Source organism: Drosophila biarmipes, chromosome 2R, assembly GCF_025231255.1.
Source record: "Drosophila biarmipes strain raj3 chromosome 2R, RU_DBia_V1.1, whole genome shotgun sequence".
Taxonomy (NCBI): Eukaryota; Metazoa; Arthropoda; class Insecta; order Diptera; family Drosophilidae; genus Drosophila; species Drosophila biarmipes.
Window position 1 is genome coordinate 14,440,230 of NC_066615.1, and position 15,469 is coordinate 14,455,698.

Genomic DNA, 15,469 nt, shown 5'->3' on the forward strand with positions numbered 1-15,469 from the left:
CCTCCAGCAGCGGCAGACAAAGCGACATTCGAGCCACGAAAATTTTGAGGTCAACAGCAAGAAAATGGAGACGGAGTCGGTGGAGACGACGGAGACTCGTTCCCATTACCGGAGATCCATCCGTTCGTTTGGTGGCCGTTTTGGCCAAAAGTGGCCGCAACATTGTGGCCATCCGATGGCCGAAGTCCATCGAAATTCTTGCCATCGAAGCGAGCTGAAATTTAATGCCAACTTAGAAGCCTCGAGCGCATGAGAGAGTGAGAAGCGACAGCTGCCCTTTCGATCCAGTTGCAATTTGGCCAAAATAAACATGATTTGCCATTTCGATTTTCTGTGTTGTCATCGTCTCCATCTGCCGGCCAGCTGGAGAATCGTATCCTCAGTGCCCAGTGCTGGAAAAACAGAAAGTGACCGAGTGAAAGATTTTCGGCTTTCTAATTGGATCTCTGTGTGCGCCGTGCTGGTGACTCTTTTTGCTTTTCGCCGGTTTTTGGCTTCGTCGGCAGGGGCATCTTCGCCAGCGGTCAGTGGGGCTTGGCTAATTAAGGGTCTCGCAGCAGGGCTAATTATGGCAAATATTTTCCATTTTTCCATTGGCACATGTGTGAAAGTGAGTCCGAGGAGCTTGAAATGGGAACCAAGTCGCCGTCTGCTCATGACTCTATCCACACGGGCTTCGGTTGCGCTCCGCTGGTCGAACTAAACCGAACCAAGTCGCACTGGATACATATGCATATATAAATTGCGATATGTGTACGTGTTCCTCTGACCTTCTGGAGCTGGCATTCTCTGCTCCCGCATCTCGAGAACCAGTTGGGGTTGCTGCACTGCGAATAAAAGGTGTCCTATGGAAGTTAGGAGGTTTTAAAATGGTATAGATGAAGTTCTTTTGCATATGCCATCAACAAAATTCGAGGTATGGATAGAATTCTAAAGCCATATGGAATATGTATTTTACCACCATTTAGAAAATTATAACTACACAATATAATATACCATTTTAATTCTCATAGAATGAGGTTTTGCTGAACGTTTTGATATACCGAATTTTCTCCGTGTGCCTGGGCAATTTATTTGTTCTTGTCGCAGGCTCCTTTTTGGCCTGGCCCGTTGAGGTTGAGTTGCGTTCCTCGGTTGGCCATGTTCGTTCTTATTTGCTGCACGCCTGAAACTTATCACTGGCCATAAATCTAGCCGCATGCCAAGCCGGGCCAAGTCGGCATACCAGACCAGTGGATACGATACCAGTGGATGCCAGTGGACCAGGCCAGGCCAGGCCAGGCCAGACCCCGGACCAGTTGCCATGCCATGTCCATTACCAGTTCTCATTGGCCAAGCCAGTTTCGCCAAAGTTATTAACGCCACAAGCGGCCATTGAGGTCAAGGATGCCTTGGATCCTGATCGCCAGTAAGTCCATTTCACCGCATTGCATAAACTCATTCGCACTAATGAGGCTCACCCACCGCGAGCTGCCAAAAATTATTACTAATGAACCGCAGATTCACTTTCATCGGTGGCCCACTTAAAGGGATTCACCGCCAGTCGGTCGGCTGCCCAGCTACCCAGCTTCCCGGTTGTCCGATCACTTGACAGCTGGCGAAAGGAGTCGAAATCGAAGTGGCAGACGTCATCGCGGCGGCGTCCTCGCCTTTCCCCGCTTTCCCCCAACTTTCCCCGTAAGTGCGAGGCTCGACGGGACCTCCGGAGCTCGATGCCACTTTGAATTTATAAAGCCAAGAGCTACGCAATCTGCGGCGCTGGAAACGAGCGAAATAAGTATGCATGCTGCCGGCCATTGAACACTGGTTCCGAAGGAGTCGAAAATGGGTTAAGCAAACAAAGTCTTTCTTCAGACACTTAAAACACTTACTCGTTTCTTTGGCCTGTATATTTTCAAGAAATGTTTCTTATCTGCACATTAAATTAGTGTGTATTCATTTTTAAGGCCAGAGAGTTTTTCTTAAATCTTTTTTATGTTTTATTATTTGTTAGAACTAAGGACAAACAATAAGAATTTAACGTAATTTTATTTTGTACAACAAATGTGGCTTATAAAAAAAAAGTTTTTACTCTTAGTATCTGTTTAAAATAATTCTATGTTTGAACGGGGCTGCATCATTGGCTTGTGTGAACGTGTGGTGTGTGAACGCCTGCATCATTTGTATAACAGGCAAAAAGGGATCAAATAGTTGTGTGGGATAAAAATGGAATCTAAAAGGTTAGTTTCCCGAAGTTATGGCCAATCAGCAATCCTTATAAACATTTATTAGCTGTTATCCAACCCAGTGTGCGATCACTTTGGCCCGGCTCGCACTGCCGTTTTGTGACTGTGTCCAATTTGGGCGCAGATTGACAGCGATATGCGTTTAATTTGACGATAAATGGCCAATATAGCACGCAAGCTCAGCTGTGGGGCGATCGGGGGCTGTGGCTACGGCTATGGATGGGGGACGGCAGGAAGGACTCGGTTTTCTGGGCTCTTTGCAATTCAATTCTAATGCTCGAGGCCCGCGGGCCACTGCGGCTCGTTCGTGCTCTCGCCAATTGCCAAATTCAAATCCAAATCGCAGCACGATCCGAGCTGAAGTTGAAGTTGAAACTGAAGCCGAGAGGTTGAAGCTGAAGCTGAAGCTGAGGCTGAATCCGAATCCGAATCTGAAGTTAAGGCTAAAACTGAAGCTGAAGCTCGGCCACGTTGGCAACTGACACGTTTGCTCGCATTTTGATTGCAATTTCTTTTCTTTGGCCGTCTCTCCGCTGGAAAGAGTCAAATTCGTGTTGGCCATTAAAAGCCAGCGACAATGGAAAACGCAAATCAAAATAGCTGTGGCGAAGAAAAAGAAAAATTTACAAATTTTCCTCACGAAATCATTGTGGCCAAAATAAATGCCAAGCCGCTCTGGAGACACGAAAATCTCCAGTGACTGCATTCTCGCTGCGAATTCCGCACCTCTGCGAGACATGTGGGCGTCTGTCAATCTGTCTGTGTGCCGTCTCTTTCACTGGCATTGCTGCCCTCTCTTTCTCCTCCTCTGTGGCTGCCTCTTATCATGCGACGGAGAACGTCCGACAGTGCGACAGTCTGACTAACCGACTGACTGACTTACTGACCCTCTTGCGAGGCATGAGTCAAGCGTTTCGGTGATAGCCGGCGATACTTGCAAACAAAGTGCGCTGAATGGAAGCTAAAGTAGTCTGACTAATGCCAGACAGCAAAGTTTCCATAAATTAAACTGTCACACTTGCATATTGCGTCTTCTATTGGAGTCTTGGTTGCTGAAAGCCGATTTTTAATATTAAAAATATAGTTAATAACTGTCCAAGCCAAAATATTAATACATCTCTTTTTTAAATTTAATTAAAATGATATGTTGTGGACTTTATTTCTTATTTTTTTCAAATTCATCTTACCTTTTCAAGCCGAAATAATATAGAAGCTTAAATTTACACAGTCATAGCAATTATTTAACTTGCTTTTGGAACACTAATTATTAAACATATATATTTCAAAAATGTTTAAAAACAATTCATTTATCATGTTGGGAGTTATAATTTAAAGATGTATGTAAGCCCCATACAGTTAATGATAAAAGTAGTAACGTAGAGAAATTTCCTTCGTGTTTTAAATGAATGTTCCCTGTAGCCTAATCATATATGAGGAGAATAGGAAAAAAACAATTAAACTAAACGGAAACCGAGTTGAGCAAACAAAGAAATGCTTTCCCAAATAATGTGACTACTAACCCGAAAGCCTAGCCACGGGATTCGCTGGCGGGTTTCCTCTCTGTTTTATTGATATACTTTTAATGGATCTAACGAATGTTACGCATACGCCCAGGTGCCCGCAGCCAGGTCGCCTTTCCCCGCCAGTTTCCCAGGCAATTTGTTTCGCTTTTCCTGCAGGCGCCCATTCCAGCACTTAGCACAATTCATCAAGTGATTTATTTAACACGCGCCTCGCTCTCGGACGGAAGTTTGATTTCGCCCGTGGCACGGGATCATTAAGAACGCCACTCCAACGGATCCAGCTGTGACCCACTGCACCAGTTCGGACTCCATCTTGGGATCCCGCTCGGACCTGGGCTCCATCTCCATTTCCATTTCCATCCCGGACTCTGGCCCTGGCCATTGATTTATGGTGCTGCCGGAGCTGCTCATCCAGAGCAATTTCACATGGGCACACAGCTGTGGCCGATAATTATGGGTTTTGGGCCAGAAAGGTTTCTCTAGGAATAAAATGGGCCAAAAAATAGGAGAAAAAAACGGCTGAGGCAAAGTAAAGGGCCCCGTGGGACAGTTGCTGATTTAAATTCGTGTTAGAGAGACAAAATAATTACGGCAATTGGGCAGAAAAAGCCCAAATCCAAGCGAACTGAAATGAAACTGCACGACGATCGACTGAATGGCTGAATGACTGACTGACTGGGTGAGTGAATGAATGACTTCACTTGGCGACGGGGTCTTGGGCTTGGGAACACTCGGAGAGTGGCTTGGAACCATTAAAATTCTTGGCGATGCGCCGTAGGCCAAGAAAAATCAAAGCAGCCAACCAAAAAAGAGGGAGAGACAGACCCCAGACCTAAGTAGTTGACCCAGAAAGCGATTCTATTGCATATCGGCAACTGTCAGTCATGTGATTCGTTATTCGTTATTCGTTATTATTGTTATTATATGTATCTGCCATTAAGCATTTATGATTTTCTGATTTATTTTCAGCTGCTTTTGTGGCGCCAAAGTCAAAGAGACAATCAGCAGCAGCTGCCCACGTAGCTACCAACAAAGCAGATACACATATATATAGCGTTAAAATAAAAAACCCCTACAATCCCCAATCTCAATGCAATCGAGACTTCAAGCCAAGTCAGTCAAGTGGCTTAAGGCTTGGTCTCTTGTAACGTTTCGTTTGCGTTATTTCGAACGCTAGTTTTATTTCGAGCCGACTTATATGTAGGTATATATCTGCCCGGTCGCTGTTTCCCCATGTGTTTCGGCTCTGTGCTCGGGTATTTACAATTCGATTTGGTTTACGAGAGTCGCAAGCGCAAACATCCAAAAATTAAGCATACGACAGGAGGGCTGGCAAGCGAATTGACTTGACGAGTTGATGAGTGGTGGCAAAATTCGAAGGGTAAATACGCCCGAGTGGGAGTATCATAAGCTGTGATCACAGTGGTATAAATGCCTCAGTGCCTGTGACTGGTTCTACTGAAAATACTACCCCTATCTAGCTTTTGAATTACTTAATTAGCAGCTATGTTGTAAAAAGTAAAAGTATGACTTAAATTTTTGCTGGCATGTACAATGGCATCTAAAATTCTTGCAACCCAAAAACCCTGACTTTGTTTTTGCTTATCTCTGCAATTAATAAATACAGTGATTAATCAATGACTACAATATTAATCTGTTAGTCAATCGATAAATCAATAAAATTCCAGCTGATAAGAACAAGTGAAATGAAAAGCATACAAAAGTAATTAAAGCAAAAAAGTGACTAATTCTGTTTATGCATGAGTGAGCAATGTGATTCTTGGAGGCACCGAACTACTTCCTGTTTGATTTATAGTTCAATGACTTATGACTTGCTTTGCCAGAAATATCCAAAACCCATGAATTTACCTAAGTAAAGCTCTGTTTACCCTAGGTCCACAAGCCGCAATGATCATGTTATCGATCTGTTGTTTCTTCGTTACCAAATTTTCGCCCGATCCAGTGAACTTGATCGCCGAATCGCAGCTTGGAGCCCATGGCTCATGTGGCTCCGATCCGCTCGCCTTGTGCACACCATTACTTAATCCGGCTTATTATGGACGCTCCGCTTGGCGGTTGTGTCTGCATCCGTCTGAGCCCCTTGCAGACCCCTCTTTGTAGGCCCCCCATTTCCAATCGACTCCCTCCCACGATCTGCCTGCTGGTTATGTACATAATATATATGCTTTGGCAACATCGCAAGTTTTCGGGTATTGCCGCTGCACTTCAAATATGTTTGTTTGCCGACAATTGCATTGCCTGCACTGCAATAATTTTCACTTAATTATCTAATGAGGTATCCAAGAGCCAAACAAGCAAGACCAGAGGTTCGAGGGACTATTGTTTGTTCGATTTTTCCCCGTTTTTTTCGCCTAAGCTTTGACCGTAATTATGGCTGCGGATCATTTGCAAATGTGAGCTATCCGGTCAGCAGCGGTCACATAACTAATGATTAAACCATTTAAATGCCTCGGACTTATGCAACAGCGATTTCTCTTGTCCGATCTCTTGCAGGATGAAATGCCGCACCACAACAGCAGGGAGCTGAGCCAACTGGGCCAGCACCACGGCTCATCGATGGATCAGTGCGGATTAACCCAGGCCGGCCTCGAGGAGTACAACAACAGATCCTCCTCGTACTACGACCAGACGGCCTTCCACCACCAGAAGCAGAACTCCTATGCCCAGTCCGAGGGCTACCACAGCTATGTGTCAAGTTCGGATTCCACATCGGCCACGCCTTTTCTGGATAAGTAAGTTGTCGCCGGAAAACGGGGGGAAATATCTCATATGCAGAGAGAAAAAATAGTACCTAAAAGTGGTTAAGGAAATATAAATATAATACTATTTTGCGGCACAACATTTTATTAGTAAAATTGGTGGTTAAAGGGATAGGTATAATATATAGATGTTTGTATAGAAATAAACAGATAGATAGAAAAGAATTGATAAAGTTAGATATATATATATATATATATATATATATATATATATATATATATATATATATATAGGATAGATGGGTATATACATATGCCAGAAAGATAGATAGACAGAGACATGAAAGATACATGATATATACATGAAAGAAAGATAGATATATGGTAGATAGATATATAGATGGTAGATAGATATATAGAAAGATAGATGTATATAGATAGATGACAGTTAGATAGATGGCTAAAAAGATAGATAAATATGTAGACAGATAGATATATAGATAGATAGATAGATAGAAACATAGATAGATAGATAGATAGAAACATAGATAGATAGATAGATAGATAGATAGGTAGATGGAAAGGTAGATAGATGATAGATTGAAGCAAATTCCCCTTTCTGCTTGTAAAAAAAGCTTATGAAACTCTTACATTTCGGTAAATAGACTTTACAGACCCACTTGATGATACCTTTTCTTTGTAATTTTCTCTCCGTGTGGCTGCATTGCAAACACGTTTTTCCCCGCACATAGCACACACTCGCATTAAATGCCGAGCGACAATTATGAATTTTATTTGTACACTAAAAAACGCCATAAACCATTCTTGGTAACGCAAACACACGAGATACAGGCAGAGCAGAGAAATAAAACCGAAAACGAGCAGCTCAAGCTTGGCTCTCAAGGTCTTCTTGGATCTGTCTGCGTCTCCGGTTTTAGCTCTATTTTCTGTCTGTCTGGCTGTCTGTCTGCCTGACGGACTATCTGACTATCTGACTATCTGAACTTGCCCCAAGTACCGAAGAGAGTCCGCTTCTGGCTCTATTGCCCGATGCGAAGGCTAAGCAAGAAATTCAAGTAATTGCGGCCATGCGAAAAGCAGAAACCAGAAATCGCACATTTCTGTAGCACGCAATGATTTGCCGAAAAGCTCGGTTCGACGGTGCTTTAGTGCTGACTCGAGACCAACTCTAATCTAAAATTCCGACTGTGGTTCTATTTGCAGATTACGTCAGGAGAGCGATCTGCTGTCGCGGCAGTCGCATCATTGGTCGGAGAACGATCTGTCCTCCGTCTGCAGCAACTCGGTGGCGCCTTCGCCCATTCCCCTCCTGGCCCGCCAGTCTCATTCCCATTCGCACTCGCACTCCCATTCCCATGCGAACTCCTCCTCCTCCGCCTCCTCATCCAGCTCCGGCAACAACAATAGCCACAGCAACGGCAGCAGCGGCATTACCAACAACAACAACAGCTCGGAAAGCACTTCCTCCACGGAAACCCTCAAGTGGCTGGGTTCCATGAGCGATATATCCGAGGCGAGTCATGCCACGGGCTATAGCGCCATCGCTGAATCGGGTAAGTTTATCCGTAGAAGAAGATCAACCACGGCTATCATAAAATATATCATATATAATCAAAAGAAATATCATATATAAATAAATAAAATTGTAAAATTAAAAAGAACTCATACAATCTCATAAAGTATTGTTTAATTATTACAACCTCAATAAAATATTTTTAGCTCTCTATAATAGGGCTGAAATCATTCAGTTCCTTTTTATTTAAAGAGTTTGCATTATGATAAAATTATAAATATTTGTTTTTAATCATTCTGTTTTAAATAAATAATTTATTGTATGATCATCAAAAGTAAAGCAAGGAATATTAATGTAACTCTTTAAATTTGCGTACTAAGAATATATACAGTTTTTTTCATTATTTGGAATACAATAAACTTTCGCCTTATACAATTGTCCTGATAAACGTTAATATCCCCTAGTTAATTTAATAAATATTTACTTCCAACAAAATCCCAAGTACCTATATCAGTGAACTAACAATCGTGTCCACAAATCGAGTGGGGTCACAGTGGCAGACTCCGTTTTTGGGAGGGGGTGAGTGGCAGGCCAGTTGCAATAAGAGAAGGTTGCCCAAAAATGCTGGGCGACTGGCGGGCCAACCCACTCCCCCACGACCTTGGCTCGCTGCTGGCCCCCTTTTACTTGGCCCAGCCCCAACTCCTTTTAGAATGGCCGAGGACACGCCCTAACCGAACCGTTCTCCCCTTTTGCATTGCAGTTTCCTCCTCGCAGCTGATTGTGCACAGCTCCCGGGTGCTGACCCCCAAGCGTCATCACAGCGAGAGCGTGCTGGCCCCGGCGATCTCACCCACCGAGAGCAGCGCCTCCAACATGATCTCCGAGGAGGAGGAGGAGGCGGGTGTAGACCATGGAGCCTCGGTGGTGGTGCAGCAGCAACAGCAGCAGCAGCCTCTTCGCATCCAGCATCGCCACAGTCCCAGCTATCCGCCCGTGCACACTTCGATGGCGCTGCACCACTTCCAGTCGCACCAGCAGCAACAGCAGCAGGATCACCAGCACCACCAGCGCCACCACTCCCACCAGTCCAAGCTGAGCACACAAAGTTCCTTGCTGGAGCTGGCCTCGCCCACGGAGCAACCCCGCTCCCTGCTAGGCCAGTCCCACTCCATGGGCGATCTCCAGCAGAAGAATCATCAGAGTCAGCACCTGGGAAGATCCACGGGCCAGCAGCACAAGTCGAGCATTTCGGTGACCATTTCCAGCAGCGAGGCGGTGGTCACCATTGCCCCACAGCCGCCGGCTGGGAAGCCCAACAAACTGTCGCTAGGACTGAAATCGGAATCCCAGGCCCTCAGCTGCAGTACACCCAACATGGGGGAGCAGAGTCCCACGAATAGCATCGATTCCTACCGCAGCAACCACCGCCTCTTCCCGGTGAGCACCTACACGGAGCCGGTGCACAGCAACACCTCGCAGTACGTGCAGCATCCCAAGGCACAGTTCAGCTCGGGACTGCACAAGTCCGCCAAGTAAGTAGAGGCATCATAAAATAAATCGTCTTAATTGTATAGTTTAAGAAGAAAGTATTCTTGATTATGTTTATCAAGGCAACGTTTCGCTTAAATTCGTCGAGACGAAAGTGGTCTTGATTTTGAGGATTTGAGATTGAAATGATCTTGGTTGCTTTTTGAGAATATTTTTTCTTGAGTGTATTTCAATGAATCTTCCGCCATCACTTATCCAATTCCTCCATCCCACAGACTTCCTGTGATAACGCCAGCGGGGGCCACTGTGCAGCCCACATGGCACTCGGTGGCCGAGAGGATCAACGACTTCGAGCGTAGCCAGCTGGGAGAGCCTCCGAAGTTCGCCTATCTAGAGCCCAGCAAGACGCACCGCCTCTCGAATCCGGCCCTGAAGGCGCTCCAGAAGAATGCGGTGCAGTCCTATGTGGAGCGACAGCAGCAGCAGCAGAAGGAGGAGCAGCAGCTGCTGCGTCCGCACTCGCAATCCTACCAGGCGCTCCACGTGGAGCGCAAGTCGCTGCCGAATAACCTCAGTCCCATAATGGTGGGTCTGCCCACGGCGGGCAGCTCCCCCTCCTCGTCGTCGCGGGACTGCAGTTCACCCACTCCGCCACCACCACCACGTCGTTCCGGCAGCCTGCGACCCAATCTGCTTAGGCGCTCCAGTTCCGCCTCGGACTATGCCGAGTTCAGGGACCTGCATCAGGGTGCTGTCCAGGGTCAGGTGAAGCCGCCCAGCATAAGGAACATAAGTAGCGCGGAGAAAGTCTCCTTCAACGACTGCGGAATGCCACCACCTCCGCCGCCGCCACGCGGACGTCTGGCTGTGCCCACCAGACGCACTTCCTCGGCCACCGAATACGCTCCCATGCGGGACAAGCTGCTGCTGCAGCAGGCCGCCGCCTTGGCCCACCAGCAGCACCATCCCCAGCAGCACCGGCAAGTGCCTCCCGAACGTCCGCCCAAGCATCCCAATCTCCGAGTGCCTTCACCCGAGTTGCCACCGCCGCCGCAGAGTGAGCTGGACATCAGTTACACCTTCGATGAACCACTGCCTCCGCCGCCGCCTCCGGAAGTGCTCCAGCCACGCCCGCCGCCCTCACCGAACCGGCGGAACAGCTTCGCCGGGGCGTCCACACGTCGCACAGCCTACGCAGCACCACCGCCCACAGTGGGAGCCATTGGAGCTTTGGGAGCCACCAAGGTGCCACCTCTGGTGCCCAAGAAGCCAACGAGCTTGCAGGTGGGTCGCCGCTGACTTCTGTTTTGTAATTGGATTCAGATTTTTCTAATTCGCATTGCCAATATTGCAGCACAAACATCTCGCAAACGGCGGGGGCAGCAGTCGCAAGCGCCCGCACCACGCGACACCGCAGCCCATCCTAGAAAACGTGGCCAGTTCCAGCTCGGTGGCGCCACCGCCTCCTCTGCTGCCGCGTGCCCGATCCGCCGCCCATGACAACGTGATTGCCAGCAATCTGGAGAGCAACCAGCAGAAACGGTGAGTTTGAGTATTATAAGGTTAAGTTGGGTTATAGTTTGGATCAGCAAAATATTGTCAAGAAACTTTCTCCTTAAATTGAACTTTAAAGTACCTAATCCTAAATTACCTAGTCATAACTATGAATATGGCTTAAAGACTGATTTTCAAGCAAAAGAACTTTCTAGAAATATTTTCCTTGCGGATTTTAAACATAGCTAAAGATTTAGCAAATTAAAGCATTTTGCAGAACTTTCTTAATGAATCCAGGTCACAAAAAGAATTTTTCTAATTTTCAAAATTTCAATTACATTGTTAACCAAAAAAAAATGTAGTATTATAAAATCTTAATTAAAATTCTGAACTCAAATTGTCATTACTCTAAGCCTTGATACCATGCTGTATTATACATTTCCAAATCACTTCCTAGTGGCCAGAGCCTATTAGTAGCTTAATCTAAAGTTAGACCTCAATTCAACGACCCTCGGTTGAGAAAATCACAGCCTCCGCCAGATTCAAAGCATGTTCAGTGAGCTCTGTCGCATCCGTGGGCTGGGACCACTCCCTGGCTCATTGTTCTTGACCTTATCGAATCCAATTAGCCGTGAATGGAGTGCGTGGCACGGTAGCCAGCGAGCTCGGCGATCTCGGCGATCTCGGCTAATGAGCCGCTTCCTTCGCCGCATGGCCGTCAATCAGCTGTCGCCTAATGCTTAATTGGATTATGAAATACACTGCTCGCTGAGCAGCTCGACTTTCGCTTTCGACCCACTAAACCCGGCCGACTCCAATTGCCAATCGCCAAAACTAAACGCCAATTGAGCTGCCACCTGAGTGGCCACAAAAATGTGTCAACCGAACCGCGATTTATGCTTTGCTCCTTGGCGTGTGGGCAGCAGCTCCGCTCCCCCAGGTGCCTCACAGATCCCCCAATCCCCCAGATCCCCGAAATGATTCAGGCAGCACTCAATTCTTTGTTCTGATTGTGCTGGTAAAAGCCAATCAAATTGAAAATCGAAATTTATCCGGCCAGCGGGACAAAAGGTCCATTCTTGGCCGGGCTTATGCAGTGACATTGATAGATGAACGCCGGGCGGTTCATTAGCGCACCGTGCGCATACTTTTTGCATTCACCGTTTGGCATCGCACCCAATTTTCGGGCATTAGATAACTCAGAGCCGCACATTGAGTTCAAGCCGCGGTTGCACAGTGGTTTTGAGTTTGTAAATAATGGGTGGTGAGATTATGAAAAATGATCTCTAAATTATACTAGTATTTTGCTTTAAGGAAGATAATTTTGTTCCATTCTTATATATTTATTATTCGCTTATAACATATTTAAGTAATTTATGTAGGTATCCTTTCAACATCAAATCAGAAGTTTAATTTTATAAATATAAAAATCCTTATAGCCATATAATGGACAAAAACCCATTAAAAAAATGTATCTACACATGTATCTTTTGGTATAATTTATAAATTTTAAAGTATTTCTTGAGGTTATTATGACTTCCAGTTAGTAAAATGTAGACCTTAATAACTGCAGGTTAAGTTTGGAATGCAACACCTCATATTCTTAACTGAAGTAATATATTTTCCCGAAATTTCTTCCCACATATCTTATTGTATCTCACCCACTGTGCACTGACCATGTTCAATAATTTCTATGGGCTGTCATGTTTTTTCCTCCGTTGTTCCTTATTTTTTGGGGGCCTAACTTTTTGTTTTGGTTTTCTTTGGTGGCTCAGTTGACACCGGGGGAGACCTTTGCGGCACGATTTGTTGCAGCAGCAGCATCCAGCACGAGACAAATATTGACACAATTTGTGGCACAGCCTGGCTGGGGATCTGGCAACTTGTAAATGGGCTTGTCAGAGGCTTCGTTGTCGTTTGAGCCTGGTCGGGGGTTCAAATGCCGTTCACCGCGAACGTGCCTAATTTGCATTTTGAAAGTTTGGAGTGCGGAAAATGGAGCAAAGGGCAGTCATCGCTTGCATTTCTCGAACCCAGCGACTCACCTGCAGACACTTTATCCGAGCGACTGCAATTAGAGCAACAGCCACAGAAAAGCAAAAAACCCAAGAGCTAAAAGCCGAAATAAAACCGAAAACCCTGAGAGGTGTGCCATATGTTCTCCTGACAGCCTCTAATTATCGCCTCGCACAGCCGTTGGCCGCAGAGTCGGCAAAGTGCAGGCATTTGCCGAATTAATTCCCTCCCTGGCCATTTGGCAACACTCCAGCCGGGTCTTGGCTGTATTATTTTCGAATTAACTGCCATTGCACTGAGCGGCGACCACAGACCACGCGTCGTATGCGCGCGATAAATCACTCATTCGCAGCGTTGCCGCTGCGGCAAAAGGAACAAGCGCAACATAATGGCAAACGCCAAGGCAGACAATTCAATTTATCCGGCCGCGAGTCGCGACTGTCTCGATGCAGTTGCCGTGATTAGGCCATGTCGCCGGGCTTTCAGGCCAGCTCGGACTGCCTGCCTGACTGCCTGGCTGCTAGGCTGGCCGCATTTAACAAAGTGTTTGCCATAATTTCTGGCCGCTATCAACGGCTAAATATCGACAGCACAGCCAATGATCGATTGAACTTTGCTCCGATGACGATGCAACAGCAGCGACAGATTGGCGATGAGAACAGGCAACAAAAGGTGATTGAATTTAATGGGCCGGGGGCTTGGTTCGGCTGTGTATATAGTTGCAGTACCTACAATAATAAAGCTCGTTTAATCCGAGAAAAATCTTGATAGCGCGGGACAGGAATATAAATGTGTACAAGGGGTTCAGGAATAAGTTTATACCTTTTATGGTTGCTACAAGGTTCTTTGGTTTATGGTGTTTGCAGAAACCGTTGCCTACTTTAGCGCATGGTTTTGATAAGCACTGAAATGTACGGCGCTGGAAACTATGCTGTGTTTCTATGGCAAGCAACTTAGTTAAGAGAGGAAAGTATTACCTCTTTCTCTTTGTGACGAGAGTGCTTGCTTGAAGATCTTAGGTTACGCAAATGCCATTAAAGTTAGGAACAGATACTTTTCTAATACTCAATAAATGTCTCAATTTATTGTACCATAAATAAGCAGTGATCATAAACCAAGAACCCTAGAAATTAATGGCAAACTTAAGTTTTATTTTCAATTCAGCGGCGAGAATTCCTGGCTAGTGACTATGTTGGGCCAACAGGCCTTTAAGCCGCCTTTTAAAAGGCTTCCCAAAGAGAGCGCCCGCTCTTAGCCCCGCGGGCTCTCCCTTAAACCAGCTCTTAGCCGAACCGGCTCTTGCCTGGAGTGTGTTTAAGGTCTTTTGTGTTTGCGGTGCCGTGTTTTTGTGGCCATCATCCCGCTGACGTTGCCGCAACTTCAAACGAGTGAAATCCGCCGAGGCGTTCGGACGTTCGCGCTAGTCGACGCGAAGATACGTACATGTGAAAATAATACCAAATAAATCAATTGCCCTCGCCATTCGGCAATTAAAAATGTAAAACTCTCGTGACACTTGCCTGCATGTGTATCGATTTCATGTGTGTGTCTCGCGGTCCCCACTTCCTGATCGCCAAAAAACGCAAGCCAAAATAAGGAAGTTCACCGAGGGGTTCAAATGGTGGGCCAACAAACTGCATAGCATTTGCACAAACCACTGGCAGACAAAAGGAAGCGAGATATCACGCAAAAGTTCGGTTTATTTTGTTGTCACTTTGGGATTGTCTAACCTGCGGATCATATATCTCCCCCCGCGGCTGTGTGTGAGTGAGTGTGTGTGCCGCTCTTCCCAGCCAAATTGGATTTCACAATACTGGATACCGTCTACCACTTGAAGATGGTGTTCGGCGGCAAGTTCCGAATCAGAAGGTAAACACACCGTTTTTGCACAACTCAATTGCGGGCCAGCCGCCTGGTCAGTTCAGCTCAGTTCGGCTGGGCTATTATGATCTCAGCTGATAAGGCCGGCTATTAACGATCGCCATTAGTCAGCGGCAGTCAGGAAATTCTGTGAACTGCGCTGCTTGCACAGGGAAAAGAGTGACATCTGTTCTAGGCGATAGTAATGTTTTGATACAATTTTTAATTAGCTGGAAGTATCAGATACATTGCCATTAAAAGGAGTTTTTAATATTCATCTGGGTGATATTTTTTTATTTTGCGACATCTGTTCTGCATAGGCATTACGAGTTTGAGTAATCAGAACAATGGTAATAAAACCATCTGTTAATTTTTCATTCTATAAACATATATTTCAAAAAATGGTATATATAGATATGAGTTTATTTATCTGTACCGAATATAACTAGGAAAAGCTCACTCATAAAATTGTAATTTTAAAATATATTACATTTTTCATTACATTTATACTTTTTAGAACCATTTAATACATTTAATTTAATTACAAATGTAGTTTAATGTCAGGAACAATAGTATTTTAAAAATGATATGATATTATTGTGAGTT

At 45.5% G+C, this 15,469-nt stretch overlaps 1 protein-coding gene across 5 annotated transcripts in view; it reads left to right on the top strand.

The window, feature by feature from the left end:
• The window catches only part of LOC108036388 (protein Shroom), a 46,987-nt gene that overhangs the window by 12,169 nt on the left and 19,349 nt on the right, over positions 1-15,469 (top strand). For 4 of the 5 annotated variants that reach the window (XM_050888285.1, XM_050888287.1, XM_050888286.1 and 1 more), the window contains 5 exons: positions 6,263-6,501; positions 7,693-8,042; positions 8,766-9,537; positions 9,769-10,777; positions 10,848-11,035. In XM_050888285.1, coding sequence (XP_050744242.1) covers positions 6,263-6,501; positions 7,693-8,042; positions 8,766-9,537; positions 9,769-10,777; positions 10,848-11,035 — 2,558 coding nt within the window. Of the gene's footprint in view, positions 1-6,262; positions 6,502-7,692; positions 8,043-8,765; positions 9,538-9,768; positions 10,778-10,847; positions 11,036-14,369; positions 14,873-15,469 lie in introns of those variants that run through there. The other variant, XM_017112495.3, reaches the window with a different exon arrangement.